We start from the raw sequence: 16041 nt of genomic DNA on the forward strand, positions 1-16041 counted from the left end.
TTCCCCCTTGTGGGTTGATGTACGCCACGGCTGTGGCGTTGTCAGATTGAATTCTGATGGGATGACCTGCGAGAAGGTGGTGAAAGTTGTGTAAAGCGAGAATGATCGCTCAAATTTCCAGGATATTGATTGGGAGACGTGACTCTCTCGTTGACCAACGACCCTGTGCCGTGTGGTGAATAAAAACTGCACCCCAGCCAAAAAGGCTGGCATCGGTAGTCACCACTAACCAGCGCACAGGAAGAAAGGATTTCCCTTGGTTCAAGGAAGACTGTAGTGTCCACCACCTGAGGGTCTGCCTGACCTGTGGGGGTAGATGAAAGCGACGGTCGAGAGAAACCGGGCTTCTGTCCCAGGCTAAAAGGAGAGCCTGTTGCAAGGGACGGGGATGGCACTGCGCAAACAGAATGGCTTCCATCGCCGCAACCATTTTCCAGAGGATGCGCATCGCAAAGCGAATGGAGTGAGGGACTGGGCGGAAGAGCCTGCGCGCTCCCTGTTGTAAGGATAGAACCTTCTCTGGAGGGAGAATGACCAGCCCGCGGGAAGAGTTCAAAATCATGCCCAGGAAGCAGATTTGCTGGGCCGGCACTGGAGATGATTTCTCGAAGTTGATCTTACAACCCAGGCGAGAAAGAGAATCCACGGTGATGCTCACCGACTCCTCGCAGGCAGACTGGGATGGACCTTTGATTAATAGGTCGTCCAGATATGGCAGGACTACCACTCCCCGAGCGTGAACAATGGCCATGACCGCCGCCATGACCTTTGTGAAGACTCTGGGGGCGGTGGCAAGTCAGAAGGGCAAGGCCACAAACTGGAAGTGTTCTTCTTGGGCTGCGAAGAGCAGGAACTGCTGATGAGAGGGAAAAATTGGGATGTGTAGATAGGCATCTTTGATGTCTATGGATGCAAGGAACTCTCCTTTTTCCAGGGACGCGACAACGGAACGGAGGGAGTCCATCCTGAAGTGTCGGACCCGTACGAATTTGTTTTAGCAGTTTGAGATCCAGTATGGGCCGTAGAGTCCCGTCCGTCTTTAGGACCACGAAAAGGTTGGAGTAAAACCCCGTGAACCTTTGGTCTCGAGGGACTGGAGTGATGACACCGTCCTTTTGAAGCGCCTGTATGGCGTGAAGAAAAACTCGATTTTGTATCTGGAAGACACGAGCTCTCTGACCCACTCGTCGTGAACGACCGAGAGCCACTGTTGACGGAACAAAAGAAGGCGTCAGCCTACTTTGTCGGTGTCCGCCGGACACGCCAACGAGTCATTGAGAAGGTTTAAGGGATGCGGACGGCTCAGGGGCAGACGGCCTGGGTCCGGGTTTCCAGGAACAGTTTGGTCTGTATGAGACCTGGGAAGTTCTGTTGTCCCGACGTCCCGAACCAGGGGAAGAGGACGACAAACTGGAGTTGTTACGAAATGACCGGAATCGAAACTGCTGCTGATTCCGAAAGTGCCGGGCCGGTTTTTGCTGGGGAAGAAATTCACTTTTTTTTTTTTTTTTCCCGTAGCGTCAGAAATGATTTGGTCTAGGTTTTCCCCCAAATAAACGACCCGCTTGGTAAGGAAGAGAGGTCAGCGACTTTTTGGAAGCAGAGTCTGCTCACCAATCGCGGAGCCATAGGGCCCCCCCCGATGGAAATTGCGTTAGCAGCCGCTTGCGCTGCGCAATTAGCCGCATCTATGGAGGCGCTAACAACAAAATCTCCGGCCTGAGCTAACTGGTTAGCTAGTCTGGCCGTCTCTGGGGGAAGATTACTGCCGTGGACGGTAAAGGTCAACACCTCAGCCCAGGCCACCATTGCCTTAGCTACCCAGGAAGCTGCAAAGGATGCAAGGAGGGCTGCTCCTGAGACTTCAAAGACTGAGCGAGCCAAATAATCAATCTGGCGGTCAGAAGGGTTTTTGACTGATGAATCGTCTGACAGAGAGAAGATTGTTTTGGATGCAAGCCGCGACACGGCAGGATCCAGAAGGAGAAAGAAGTAAGCCCTTCACCAGATCCCTTGAGAAAGGATATTTAGCTTCCGTGGCTTTTTGAGCCGTAAAGCGCTTTTCTGGGTGCTCCCTGTGTTTTGGATAATATCCTGAAACTCAGGGTGATTAGCAAATATCTTTTGGACGCGTTTTCCTGAGAGGAAGCAGATTCATCGTCCACCATTAATGCCTGACCAATAGAGGAGTCTTGGGTTAAAGATTCCTCCGACTCATATATTGAGCCCTGTACGCTGCGACCCTCAGGGGAGGGGGAGCGAGAAGATGAGCTTGCAGAAGCTGAAGCTCGAGCGTGTACGGGAGATGGGGAAAGGGTCCTTTTCCTGGAACCCCGGGAGTCCCGTACAACGATGCGCCCCCTGTGGTCGGACAGCCCCGCGCCGTTACCAGATTCTGTCGCAGCCGACGGAGGTGAATTCTGGTTTAAGGAGGACCCACGGAAAGAGTCCAATGCCTTGACCAAGGATTCCACTGAACGTGCGCGGCCCACTCAGGAGACGACATAGGAAGTGGCGGCAGAAGGCGGCTGCGCACTGGCCAGGTCACAGTTCTGGCACAAGGGGGTACTGTGGGCACTTGGCAAAGCAGACTTGCAAGTGGCACAAATGGTAAAAAATACAGTGTGCTTTTTGTCCCCTTTTTTTTTTTTTTGCGCGTCCATAGATTGAGACATAGTGAATGTCTATCTCCGATAAACCGCAGTAGCAGTTATGTGAGCAGGGAAGGGGTTAAGCTTTTCCCTATGTAGCGGAGCAGCTTACCCACGGTCCTGAACTGGTGTCCCCAGGGAGGAAGAGAGGGAGGTAGCGTTTTCGGCTGTATTTCCCTGCAGCAGTGGAGTCCCAGGATGGCGCCCGAGATTTGCAGGGCTCTTCTCATTCAAAACGAGAAGCGCCTGAACAGTGGGCGGGGCTCCGGCGTGGGCGGGGTTTTTGAACTGCGGCCTAGTCCGGCTGGAGAAGCCGGGGACTAAATTAGTGGAGCCGGCCGGCGAAGCGCTCTGGCGGCCGCGACGCCGCGCCTAACGATCGTCGCTGGCATCTAGCCAGCGGTACCTCTCCCCAGGGACCCGGACCGCTTCTTCCCATGCCGGCAGCGTGAGGAAGATAGTACTCACCGAAGGAGGGACCAGCTCCAGCTCAATCGATCCTCCCTGTGTCGGGGGACGGAGAGCCTCCTGAAGCATGCTTGCCTTCTCAGGGGACTTACAGCTGTGCCTGCCGCATGGAGATTTTGCAGGGTTCTTCTGCGCCTGCCACAGGGGGCTTACGGCTACTGTGGGGACTACGAGACGCCAAGATGAGGGCTTGAGTGCGGTGGAGCCCGGGAGATGCACATAAGAGGTATACTCCATGTGCTCGCCATCTTACAGGGGGGAGAGCGGGACCGTATAGGAACCGTCGCCCTAGCGTAGATTAGGCGTGCCCCATACGTCGCAGGAGAGGGACGGGGAGGTATACTCGCCGTGCTCGCCTGTTGATGGTTCGGGGGAGAGCGGACCCTATTAAAAAAGGAACCCGTCGCCCCCTTCACTCCGTTAAGTAAAAAATTAAAAATTTACAGAAAACTAAAAGCTTTAAAATAAAAATTAAAATAAGAAAGTTGGGGCCTGAAAACAGACCCAAGTGCCTCCTACAGACACTAAGCAAGAACTGGTTGAAATTGTATCCAGTGAAGGGGTGTATACTGCAGAGGAGGAGTTAATCTTTCTGTTTACTTAGTGTCCTCCTAGTGGCAGCAGCATAACACCCCATGGTCCTGTGTCCCCCAATGAGGCGTAGGAGAAAAATGCCAATATGAGGAATACTTTCGCAAGCCACTGTAGCCTGGTGGTGTCATGTTGAAAAAAAAAAAAAACAGCTCCTAGGACACTTTCAAATTCCCTGGTGAAGACCACTTTGTGGCTCTACCCACATGGTCTCCAGTCCAATCTGCGGGTATTATTGCATCCGAGACAAAAGCTGGACTCATCAATGAAGAGGACAGACCTCCACACCAGTTTTATTCTGCTCCATGATAGCCTTTGAGAGCAGCAGCATGAGGTCAATGGACACCTGTTGCTGGACGTCTGGGCTTCACACAGTGTCATGTAGACTCCTTCGGATGGTTGTGTAGACACTGTTTGCCGCTTCAGTCTTGTATGTGATGTCCAACTTTATTTGCAGCATGGAATAGATCACAAGGCGCCATTCTTCAAATCAGACGATCCGTCCGTGCAGAGATTCCCCTCTGGGTATCACTGACTGACACTCCAGATCGTCCTTGTTCTCCCAACCACTTGGGAGAACGATGTTCACAATGTCGGGGTGAGAAACCAAAGTCCCTCGGTTTCCGACAAGTGGCGATTACTGGCGTGTTGATAAACATAAGGCATCGCACAATCATCCCACAAGACTTGATCTGATTTCGAAGTTTCATCTGGCTAAAAAACAGTTACGTAGCTTTCCATCTGGCGTTTAGGACCGTTCCACCTGTCACATAATGGAGATCAATGCTTAAAAATGCGATCATGTGCAGATCTTGGAGACACCGGCTACGCCCTTGATTCCCATAACATTGTGAGAGCCATCTGTGCTGCCATTGAGGAGTGTAGCTTACAATTATTTTTTTATGGGGATTCCTATGGGGATCAAATGGCTTAAAAGGCTACACAATCATAGCAATGGCTTGGAAAATGGAGGGGTAAAGTAGAAGATTTTGTCAGGCTCACATTAAGAAAAAAAGAATATTGTACCTAAAAATGGACAACTTCTTTTAATATACTATACTAGTACCGATTCGACCGAAGAGCACATTTTAGACGGGGTGCTGTGCCACCCTCCATGTATTCAGTACAGGAAACTTGTCGCCATTCATAAGAAGCGGTGAAGACTCGGTCACCTTGCTATTCCGCTCGGCCTCCATTCTGATGCGCATGGCTTGTTCCTGAGGATGGAGCAGAATAGATTTCCCGGCCAAAACCGTGTTGTCAGTCACTTCATTAGAGTCTAAGAAAAAAGACAAAAAAAAAAATAAAAATAGATCACTGCACAGAATTGCTGATTTTTATACATAATACATTACACGGGAAGAGTCAGATCTATACGGCCCAGAACATCTTCAAGGAATAAGACAGAATATTAGAGTACGGCTCCGAGTAATGACTTTCCCAGATCTAAGGTCTCTGTTCACATTTTATTTCAGTCTTCGTTGACCTTTTAAGGGAACGACAGGGGCTGTCTATCATTTTTGTGTTATCTATTTGGGGGTCCTTTGGAGATCCACATTATCACGCAGAACACAGACCGTCAGCAGGCAGCTTTCTGACTCTGAACCCGCTTGTGCCAGGCAGAGCGATGTTTCCCTGCCGTTTCCGCCTTGAAGGCTATACCTTCCCCTAAAATACCATACGGCTTAGATTTGTAGGAAAGTAATAGAAAGACATGAAACAAGCAACAAGGACAAAAGCTGGGAAGAATTCGATGTTCCAGGACCACCAGAACCGATCCAGGGGAGGAAGAAACAGAGAACATGGTGGGATCTGTGTCCCCCAATACATTCAATGAGAAATCAATAATACAGGAAGCTACACATAGAAAAAAAAAAAAAACAGGGTGTATGCTGCTGCTGCTGCTAGGAGGCTGACACTATGCAAAAAAGGAGAAAAAGAGTAGCTCCTCCCCAGCAGTATACACCCACCGACAGGCACAAAGTACCTCAGTTGGTGAAAAAAGCAGAAGCGACCAGAACTCAGAACATATTAGTACCAACTAAACCAGGGCGCTTAGACCCAAACACGGTACTAGAAAAAACAGCAGGGAGGGTGCTGTGTTCCCCAATGAAGGCTCTAAGAAAGAGATTTTACTGTAATTACCAAAAATTCCCTTTTTCTTTATCGCTTCATTGGGGAACACAGACAACCATAGGACGTCCAAAAGCAGTCCCAAAAGAAGGGTGGGGATAAAACACAAAGAGAAAGGACTTAGGTCGGCCGGTGAGCAACCGCCGCCTGCAGTACCTTCCTACCAAAACCTGCATCAGATGAGGCCTGGGTATGAACCCTATAAAATCTCGAAAAAGTGCGCAAGGATGACCAGGTTGCGGCCTTGCAGGCCTGCAAGGCAGACGCTTAGTGACGAACAGCCCAAGAAGCTCCAACAGCCCTCGTGGTGTGGGCTCGCCCCCTTGGAGGTGGCCTTTTGTCATGGACGCGGTAGGCTTCCAATATCGCTGAATGAATCCAACGAGAGATCGTGGACTTGGACACCTGAAGACCTTTCCGGCGACCTTCAGAGATGACAAACAGGGAATCGGACTGGCGAAAGGTGGCAGTTCTAGAAAGATAGATCCGAATGGCTCTGACCACGTCCAGTTTGTGAAGAGACTTCTCCAGAGGATGAACTGGGGGAAGGGCAAAATGAGGGAAGAATGATGTCCTCATTGATGTGGAAAGCAGATACCACCTTGGAAAGGAAAGAAGGGACAGGTCTGAGAACTACCTTGTCCTGATGAAGAATCAGAAACAGAGAATGGCAGGATAAGGCTGCCAACTCGGAGACCCTCCTTATTGATGTAATAGCAATCAGAAAGGCCACCTTCCAAGAAGAAGGGAAAAAGAAATGTCCTGAAGAGGTTCAAAGGGTGCAGCCTGTAGAACACCCAGAACCAGGTTGAGATCCCAAGGTTCCAACGGGGAATGGAATGGAGGAGCAAGATGCGCAACTCCTTGGAGAAGGGTATTTACCTGAGGGATGGAGGATAGATCCCTCTGAAAAAGAATGGACAAAGCGGAGACCTGACCCTTTAGGGTACTGAGGGACAGCCCCGAATCGAGACCAGCCTGGAGGAAACCAAGAAAGTCCGGAAGGGAAAAAGACATCGGAAAAACATTGTCTCGCACCATCGGAAGAAAGCCTTCCAGTACCTGTGTTAAATGCGGGATGATGGTTTTCTAGCTCTGATCATGGTCTGAATGACCTGGTGAGAAAAACCGGACTCCCTTAGGACCGCGGCTTCAACGGCCATGCCGTTAAACTCAGAGACTGAGAACTCTGGTGGAATAGCGGACCCTGTGAGAGAAGGTCTGGGAGTCTCCAGGAGGTATCCGAGACCATGTTCACGAGTTCCGCATACCAAGGGCGCCTTGGCCAGTCTGGCGCTATCAGGATAACCGGAATCTCTTCTGACTTTATCATCTTTACAACCCTTGGGATCAAGGGAAGAGGAGGGAACAGGTAAGGGAGCTGAAACTGGGACCATGGAATTACCAGGGAGTCGTGGCCGATGGCCAGAGGATCCCGGGACCTGGCTACGAACCACTCGCCCGCTGCCAGGCCTTGGCGGCTCAAGAAATCGGCTGCCCAATTTTCGACCCCCGGAATGTGAACGGCTGGAGCGTGAAGTTCTGCCCAACGCAGAATCTTTGCCGTTTCCGCCATCACCTGATTGCTGCGAGTCCCGCCCTGGTGGTTAAGTATGCCACGGCCGTGGCATTGTCCGACTGAATGTGGACGGGCCCGCCTGTCAGGAGAGACTGCCAGTGAAGTAGGGCTAGAAAGATTGCCCTGATCTCCAGGAGGTTGATGGGAAGAGCAGCCTCCTGGGCGTTCCAACAACCTTGCGCTGTGTGTTGTCGGAAGACTGCACCCCATCCGAGGAGACTGGTGTTGTTGGTGATGACCTGCCACCGAAGGGGAAGGAAGGACCTCCCTTTGAGTACTGAGGAGGACAGAGTCCACCAGGTTAGGGACTGCCTTACTTGGGGAGGCAGACGAACTGAACAGTCTAGGGAGGTCGTGGACTTGTTCCAGGTAGACAGAAGAAACAGCTGGAGGGGGCGAGTGTGGAACTGGGCGAAAGGCACAGCTTCTATTGAGGCAACCATATTTCCCACGACTCCCATACAGAATCGTAGGGGACGGGGGCTGGTGTTTTAGAGATCGGACTGCCTTGCGGAGAACGGAAAACTTGTCCTTCGGGAGAAAGACCAGAGCCAAGTTCGTGTCGAATTCCATGCCCAGGAATGTCAGACGCTGGGAAGGAATCAGAGAGGACTTGTCTCGGTTGATGATCCAGCCGAGACGGGTCAGAGTGTCCAGAGAGATTTGAAGGCTTCGAGCACAGTCTCGATGGGATGAGCCCTTGATCAGCAGATCATCCAGGTAAGGGATAATGAGAATCCCCCTGGAACGAAGAATGGCCATGACAGCCGCCATGACCTTGGTGAAAACCCTGGGGGCAGACGCCAGGCTAAAGGGAAGGGCCGTGAATTGGTAGTGATCGTCCTGGATTGCAAACCGAAGGAATCTCTGGTGCCGCACACAAACAGGAATGTGAAGGTAAGCATCCTGAATGTCTGCCGAGCAGAGAAATTCCCCCGGCTCCATAGCGGCGATCACCGACCGTAGGGATTCCATCCTGAAGTGGCAGAGTCGAACGTGACGATTCAGCATTTTTACGTCCAGAATTGGACATAGAGAACAGTCTTTTTCGGGACTACGAAGAGATTCGAATAGAACCCCGAAAACCGTTCGTTTGACGGAACGGGAACGACTACACCAGCGTTGACCAGGGAGGATACTGCCTGGAGAAAACCGGGTAACTGGGACGGCTGCTTTGGTGGACGAGAAAGAAAGAAGCGACTTTCTGGGAGGGAAAAAAATTCGATCTTGTAACCTGAGGTAACGAAGTCCCTGACCCAGGCGTCGCTGACCACCAACAACCAGGCATCCTTGAAGGAAAGAAGCCTGCCTCCCACCCTGGAAAGACTTCCAGGTGGGGGCGACCCGTCACTTAGAACGGAACCTGTTGGAACGGGACCCAAAGGACCTTGAGGGTTGGCCCTTAGGCCTCCAGCTGGGAGCTGGTTTGTAAGAAGGTTTCCTTCGTTCACCTGAGGCAGAGGGACGCTCCTGCTGTGAAGAGGATTCTGATGCTGGAAAAGGACGAAAGGGCCTAAAGGGCCCAGGGCCCTTTTTGTTGAAAAGACGCTTGGGTCTAGACTGAGGGAGAGAGGTGCTTTTGCCCCCGGTAGCGTCCGAAATGATCTGGTCTAGACAAGCCCCAAAGAGCCTTGGAAGGCTAAGTTGGTGAGGGACCTCTTGGAAGTAGTATCTGCACACCATGCCTTCAACCAAAGGATGCGGCGTATAGCCACGATGTTACTGCTTGCTCTGGCAGACCAGGCTGCCGCATCCAAGGAGGCAGCCAAAACGTATTTGCCAGCGTGGCCAATCTGGTCTGCCAATTCGGCCAGCTCGTCCTGAGAAGCCGAAGATAAGATGCCCCGGCAAAGGATCTTGGCCCAGGCGGAGGCGAAATTAGGGCAGAGGGATGCTCCAGATGCCTCAAAAGCAGATTTGGCTAGTGCTTCTGTCAGTCTGTCGCGTCTTTAAGAGACGCACCATCCGGTAAGCACAGAACTGTCTTGGAGGAAAGACAAGAAACCGGTGGATCCACATTGGGGGACTCTACCCACCTGCCAAGAAGATCGGCACTGAAGGGGTATAGGACGTCCAAGTGTTTTCTTCCCGGAAAACGCTTTTCGGTATGCTCCCAGTGCTTTGACAGGGCACTCAAACTCCTCGTGGTTCGGAAAGGAGCGAGAGGGAAGTTTAACCTGCTTGAAAGACAAGGAAGGATCCTGGGGAGGAACCTAGTCCTGTTTAAGTTTGAGGGTTAGAGAGATAGCCGAGATAAGACTATCAACCATTGCCTGCATACTGGAAGTCTGGTCTGAATCAGAGTCAGACCCAGACTGTGAATCTATATCTGACCCAAGGTCCTCCTTCGAAGAGGGGAATTGGGAAGAGGAAAGCAGCTTGGGTGCTGCGGAGGGACCTGGAGAGCTGGAAGAGGAGCCAGACAGAGTCCTCTTTCTAGAACGGCTGGCTGGTCTGTCTCTTTGAAGGTCGATATCAGGTGCGTGCAAATCGCCATGAGAGACGTTCGGACCACTGGTGGCTGCAGACAGGTGTGGAAGTCGTTCAAGCGCCTAGACCAGAGACTGGGATACCTTTGTCAGGTCAGAGACCAACTGGGATATGGCAACGGCCCACTCTGGGGATGCACTCATCCTGGGAGTCGAAGGGTTCCTGAGGTGCAGACATGGTAGGAGGACTGCAGGACTGGCAGAAAGGTGACGACTGGCCTGCTGAGGACTTTTTCTTGCAGCGGATCTGGGATAGATCCCACACTCACAAATATTCGGAGATCACCCGAGCATGCTCGGAAATCTCAAGTAACAAGCACACTCGCTCATCACTAGTTACAACCCATGGACTGTATCCCCCAATAACATGGAGCAGAAACTGATATGTCTCTGCAAAAGAAAAACACAACAGACACTCATGTGAACAGGTCCATAAACTACAATGGATATTCAGTCCATCGGAAAAACGTACGTCTGAACGAAGCGTTTGCAAGAGAAAGCCGAACAATATTGAGCAGGATGTGTGCTACATTTCACATGGTTTTAATTGAATCCAAGTACAATGGAACAAAGCAGCCTGGCCGCCACCAGACCGCCACGATCAGGAGGAATTACCAATTGCAGACTTGTGTTTTGCCTCTTGGATGACATCTGCAGCTTCCTGATGGATGGGCAGAGAGCCGGACTCCAGTGTGTCGCTGGCCTCATCCGACGTCTCGGCTTTGGCGTTCCATTCGTCCTTCTGTGTCCGTATTCGGTTTAATAACCTTTTCAGCACTTTCTTAGATTGCGGTTCTCCGGTTTCTAGTAAACAAGAAAAATAAAAATGAAGAAAAAGTTCTCAAAAACCCAATACTTCTGGTATGTAAAAACCAAGATGGTAAATTCTGCCTCCTTACCATGCTGCTCTTCTACTGATGAGACGTCCTCCGTTCCTCCAGAATGGGGCTCCACCCCAGACACCGCTTCTGGCTCCGCGGTCAGATCTAGGTCTTCATCCACACTGGTCACAGAGGGATCGGGCAGGGGCTGGGGTTTTAACTGTAGGACCATGTCACCTCTTATTTCTTAAGAGAACAAAAACTAAGAATTAAAGGGGTGATCTCCCTGTTTCTTTTTGTTTTTTTTTTAAACAAATGCTTAAATTGTGAGGGAACTGGATGGTAAGTGATCAATTCCTCAACAGCACTGTCACAGAAGTCGAAAAGCCCAAATAAAATAAAATTAAATATATAAAAAAAGCTTTACTCACTCATCACTTCAACAACGCTGCAGCCAATCAGTGAGCTCAAAGGCTCTGCCCAAATAGACAGTATGAGCTACTTAAGGCAACTGCAGCGCTGTTGACGCGACACTGCTGATAACTCCGCATAGGAGAGGAAACCTGCTGCTCAGGTTGAATGGAAACAGGCTGAGCACGCCCTTACTTGCACTTCTCGTATACATCTCCTCGAACGCAGACTCGAGCTCCCTCTGCCAGTCCTCCCTGATCTCTGCTCGGCGGTAGGCCGGCTCAAACAGCTGCTGCGGCATCTTCGCTACGATCTGTCGCCGTCTGGATAGGTCATCCTGCTGCATCTGTTCCAGATCTTTCATTAGCCTGTCCCTGTCCTGGGAAAGGAAAAATTGAGAAGCTGCATAAACCCAAACCGTTCTCAAGTGGACTTTAATATTGATGGCTTATCCCTAGGAAGGGTCATCAACATAAGATCAGCGGGGGAGCGACACCTAGGACCACCCCGCCGATACCAGCAAACAGTGTATGGAGCAGCTCAGTTCCCACTGAAGTCTACGAGACCACCTTTATATCACGGACCTGGGTGAGCTGAACCATTTTTAAAGCGTGAGATCCGCGGAGGACGGCCTTCTCCATCTGTTCCCGCCTTTCACGGTCCTCTTCCTGTTGAAGTGCATTCAGCCGCTTCTCTTCCTCCACGGCTGCAGAGCGGGCGTCAGTCTGCAAAGTAATAAACATGGTCAGAAAATGATGAATTAGTGCTTCCTGCTGGTACAGCGGCGGTCAGCAACCTGCGGCTTTCCAGCTGCTCCAAGACTATAACTCCCAGCATGACCGGCTGGAGATTGGTTGTAAATTGTGTGCGATTTTAGATCTGCGGCAGACCGCTTTAGTGTCCAATTCCCTATTGCATTTGTGCCATTTTCTTCATTGTTTTTCATTTTCGCCTTATTATTACTTTAACTTCCACCTTTTATAGGCGTTCACCTGTTTTTTTATTCACCATTATGGGTAAAGCTTGGTGTTTCTAGGTGTTTTTCTGACAAATTCATCAATGGTGACATACTATAAAAAAATTAAACTTGGCAAAATGTTCGTGCACATTTACTAATCACCAGAGTAATTTTATAAATGTCAGAAATTTTTAGTGCAAATGTTACCACATTTTAGCAGAATATGCGACTTTTTGTGCCCCAAAAATATTAGAGCATTTCCTGATTTCGCGTAAAATTTATGAACCGTATGTGACAATCTCAACAATTTGGCACCAAAAAAAAAAAAAAATATCAAGACTTAAAAAGGCAATAGCAAACCAATATGGCAGCCATCAGGGCTCCCCCGGGAGATCCCACAATGCGATGGCCCCGGCTATAACTCACCTGCTCAGTATCCATCTCTCGGTCCACATAGGCTTCAGGTAGGTGGTAGTGGGAAGTGGAGAAGTTCTCTACATTGCAGACCTTCACCAATGGCAGGCGCTGCGCAACTTCAAGGTTCTGTTTAAGATAAGGAAGGGTCAGACATATTCAGGTGATATACAGGCAACTCTGCACATTATATATACCGTATTTTTACGGACTATAAGACGCACCTAGGTTTTAGAGGAGGAAATTAGGAAAAATTGAAGCAAAAATGTGGTCAATTCTGTACTTAATATCCTATCCCCTCTCCTGGTATATATGGTCCTCTCATCGACATCCGGATACACATAGCCCCTCATCCCTACCCTGATATACATGGCCCCCTCATCCCTATCCTGGCAGGAATGAACGCCCTCATCCCTATCCTAGTATGCAGGGCCCCATCCCGGGCCTGGTATGAATGGCCCCATCAGAAAACATAAAAAAAAATAAATTACACTTGCTCCGGTGCCAACAGCTGCTTTATGCTTGAGATTTAAACACCGCTTCACTGATAATGTATATATTTTACCCGGAAAATCCTGTGTATTAACTGCATTATTCTTAAATCTTCATACATATTCTAGAATACCCAATGCCGGAGCCGCAGCGTGAAGACAAGAAGAGGACGTGATCGTAAGAAGATGGGAGGCCCCGGACCGGACCGCCCCGTATAATCTAATCTCTCTTTCTCATCTTTCAGGTAACATCGGGGGCTTATCTACAGCATTACAGAATGCATTACAGAATGCTGTAGATAAGCCCCTGATGCCGGTGGGCTTAGCTTATCTTTGATTTTGGGGGTGACAGGTTCCTTTTAAGAGGTTCAAGGTTCGTATTAAAGTAAAGGTACCTTCACACGAAGCGACGCTGCAGCGATAGCGACAACGATGCCGATCGCTGCAGCGTCGCTGTTTGATCGCTGGGGAGCTGTCACACAGACCGCTCTCCAGCGACCAACGATGCCGAGGTCCCCGGGTAACCAGAGTAAACATCGGGTTGCTAAGCGCAGGGCCGCGCTTAGTAACCCGATGTTTACCCTGGTTACCAGCGTAAAAGTAAAAAAAACAAACAGTACATACTCACCTGCGTGTCCCCCAGCGTCTGCTTCCTGACACTGACTGAGCTCCGGCCCTAACAGCACAGCGGTGACGTCACCGCTGTGCTTTCACTTTCACTTTAGGGCCGGCGCTCAGTAAGTGTCAGGAAGCAGACGCTGGGGGACGCGCAGGTGAGCATGTACTGTTTGTTTTTTTTACTTTTACGCTGGTAACCAGGGTAAACATCGGGTTACTAAGCGCGGCCCTGCGCTTGGTAACCCGATGTTTACCCTGGTTACCAGTGTAAAACATCGCTGGTATCGTTGCTTTTGCTTTCAAACACAACGATACACGGCGATCGGACGACCAAATAAAGTTCTGGACTTTATTCAGAAACCAGCGACATCACAGCAGGATCCTGATCGCTGCTGCGTGTCAAACTAAACGATATCGCTAGCGAGGACGCTGCAACGTCACGGATCGCTAGCGATATCGTTACAAAGTCGTTTCGTGTGAAGGTACCTTAACACAAACAATTGCCAAACTGCTCTTACTGAGTAGTAAAAAAAACCGAACAAAACAAAAAAACAAAAGTATAGAATAATAAAAAGCACAAACACGAGCACCATTATCTCTCTGCTAAATGTGGTCTGATCATTCAGGAGGTTTTTTAAGTTCTGGTTTTACCTGCAGAGGATCTGGCGGAGGAGGGGGGAGTCCGGCTATTTTGGCTGCACGCTCCTTCTCGGTGCAGAGAGCCTTTTTCCGTGCTCTGATGTGCCTGAGAGAAGGCAGAGGACAGGATTAGGATATTGACCTTTTACAACCTCTTTTCCCGGCATATTCAATGTGGTCACAAATCGGCTGAGAAAAGGAAATTTTTGTGTACTCACCGTAAAATCTTTTTCTCCGAGCCACTGATTGGGGGACACAGGACCATGGGTGTTATGCTGCTGCCACTAGGAGGACACTAAGTAAACAGAAAGATTAACTCCTCCTCTGCAGTATACACCCCTTCACTGGCTACAATTTCCCAGTTCGGTAGTAAAGCAGTAGGAGCATGAACAATGACAACCTATGTCAAAAACGAAGAAGTAACAACAACTAGCCAAACAGGCTAACAGGGTGGGTGCTGTGTCCCCCAATGAGTGGCTCGGAGAAAAAGATTTTACGGTGAGTACACAAAAATCTCCTTTTCTCCTACGCCTCATTGGGGGACACAGGACCATGGGACGTACCAAAGCAGTCCCTGGGTGGGTAGCAATATGCTAATACCCCATGTACCACTGACTTACGGCTAAGGAACTGCCGCTTGCAGAATGCACCTGCCAAGGGCGGTGTCTGCAGAAGAGAGAGAATGAATGTGGTAATGTTTGGTGAAAGTGTGCAAACTGGACCATGTCGCAGCCTTGCAGACCTGCTGTGCTGACGCCTGGTGCCGAATGGCCCACGAGGCACCCACCGACCGAGTAGAATGGGCCTTGATCCCAGCCGGGATAGGCACACCCCGGACACGATAGGATTCCTGAATGGCTGACCGAATCCACTTAGCTAGAGTAGCTTTGGAAGGAGAACCCTTCCTGGACCCTTCTGGAAGTACAAACAGGACATCCGACGTGCAGAAGGGAGCCGTCCTTGAGACGTACCGACGAAGAGCCCTCACCACATCAAGAGTGTGCAGAGCCTTTTCAATGCGATGGACTGGAGCCGGACAGAACGAAGGCAAAACAATCTCCTCATTGAGGTGGAAAGGAGAAACGACCTTGGGAAGAAAAACGGGAGAGGTTCTCAACACTGCCTTGTCCAGATGAAAAATTAGAAACGGAGGGCGGCAGGAAAGTGCCGCTAGCTCCGAGACCCGTCTGATGGACGTAATAGCCACTAGGAAAACTACCTTCCAAGAAAGGAAGGTCAGGGAAACGTCCGATAGTGGTTCGAAGGGAGTCTCTTGAAGAGCTCCGAGAACCAAATTAAGATCCCACGGATCCAAAGGCATTTTGTAGGGAGGCGCCACACGGGAAACTCCCTGGAAAAAAGTCCTGACCGGCAATCTATTGGCGATTTTTCGCTGGAAGAGTACTGACAATGCCGAAACCTGACCTTTTAGAGAACTGAGAGCAAGTCCCGAGTCCAGGCCAGTTTGGAGAAACTCCAATATGGCAGGGACAGAAAATACTAGGGGAGATCGCCCCTGTGTATCGCACCATGAGAAGAAAATTCGCCAGGTACGGTGATAACTGCGCATGGATACGGGCTTCCTAGCCCTGATCATGGTGGAAGACACCTTGGGGGTGAAACTCGCTTGGCCTAGAATCCAGGATTCAACGGCCAGGCCGTCAAAGACAGGGCCCCCGAGTTCTGGTGGTAAATTGGGCCCTGTGAAAGGAGATCCACGAGATCTGGAAGACACCAGGGGGCATCGGCGACCAGCTGAACCAGTTCCGCATACCATG

General features: G+C 50.2%; 1 protein-coding gene across 2 annotated transcripts in view; it reads right to left on the bottom strand.

The window, feature by feature from the left end:
* LOC143817271 (uncharacterized) overlaps window positions 1-16041 on the bottom strand; it is a 63194-nt gene that overhangs the window by 35328 nt on the left and 11825 nt on the right. For both annotated transcript variants that reach the window (XM_077298529.1, XM_077298528.1), the window contains exons 5-11: window positions 14276-14369; window positions 12528-12644; window positions 11728-11868; window positions 11339-11522; window positions 10811-10978; window positions 10527-10715; window positions 4883-4989 (exon numbers count right to left, since the gene is read on the bottom strand). In XM_077298529.1, the coding sequence (XP_077154644.1) occupies window positions 4883-4989; window positions 10527-10715; window positions 10811-10978; window positions 11339-11522; window positions 11728-11868; window positions 12528-12644; window positions 14276-14369 (1000 nt within the window). The remainder of the gene's footprint in view (window positions 1-4882; window positions 4990-10526; window positions 10716-10810; window positions 10979-11338; window positions 11523-11727; window positions 11869-12527; window positions 12645-14275; window positions 14370-16041) is intronic.

This window comes from Ranitomeya variabilis, chromosome 3, assembly GCF_051348905.1.
Source record: "Ranitomeya variabilis isolate aRanVar5 chromosome 3, aRanVar5.hap1, whole genome shotgun sequence".
In the NCBI taxonomy this organism is placed as follows: Eukaryota; Metazoa; Chordata; class Amphibia; order Anura; family Dendrobatidae; genus Ranitomeya; species Ranitomeya variabilis.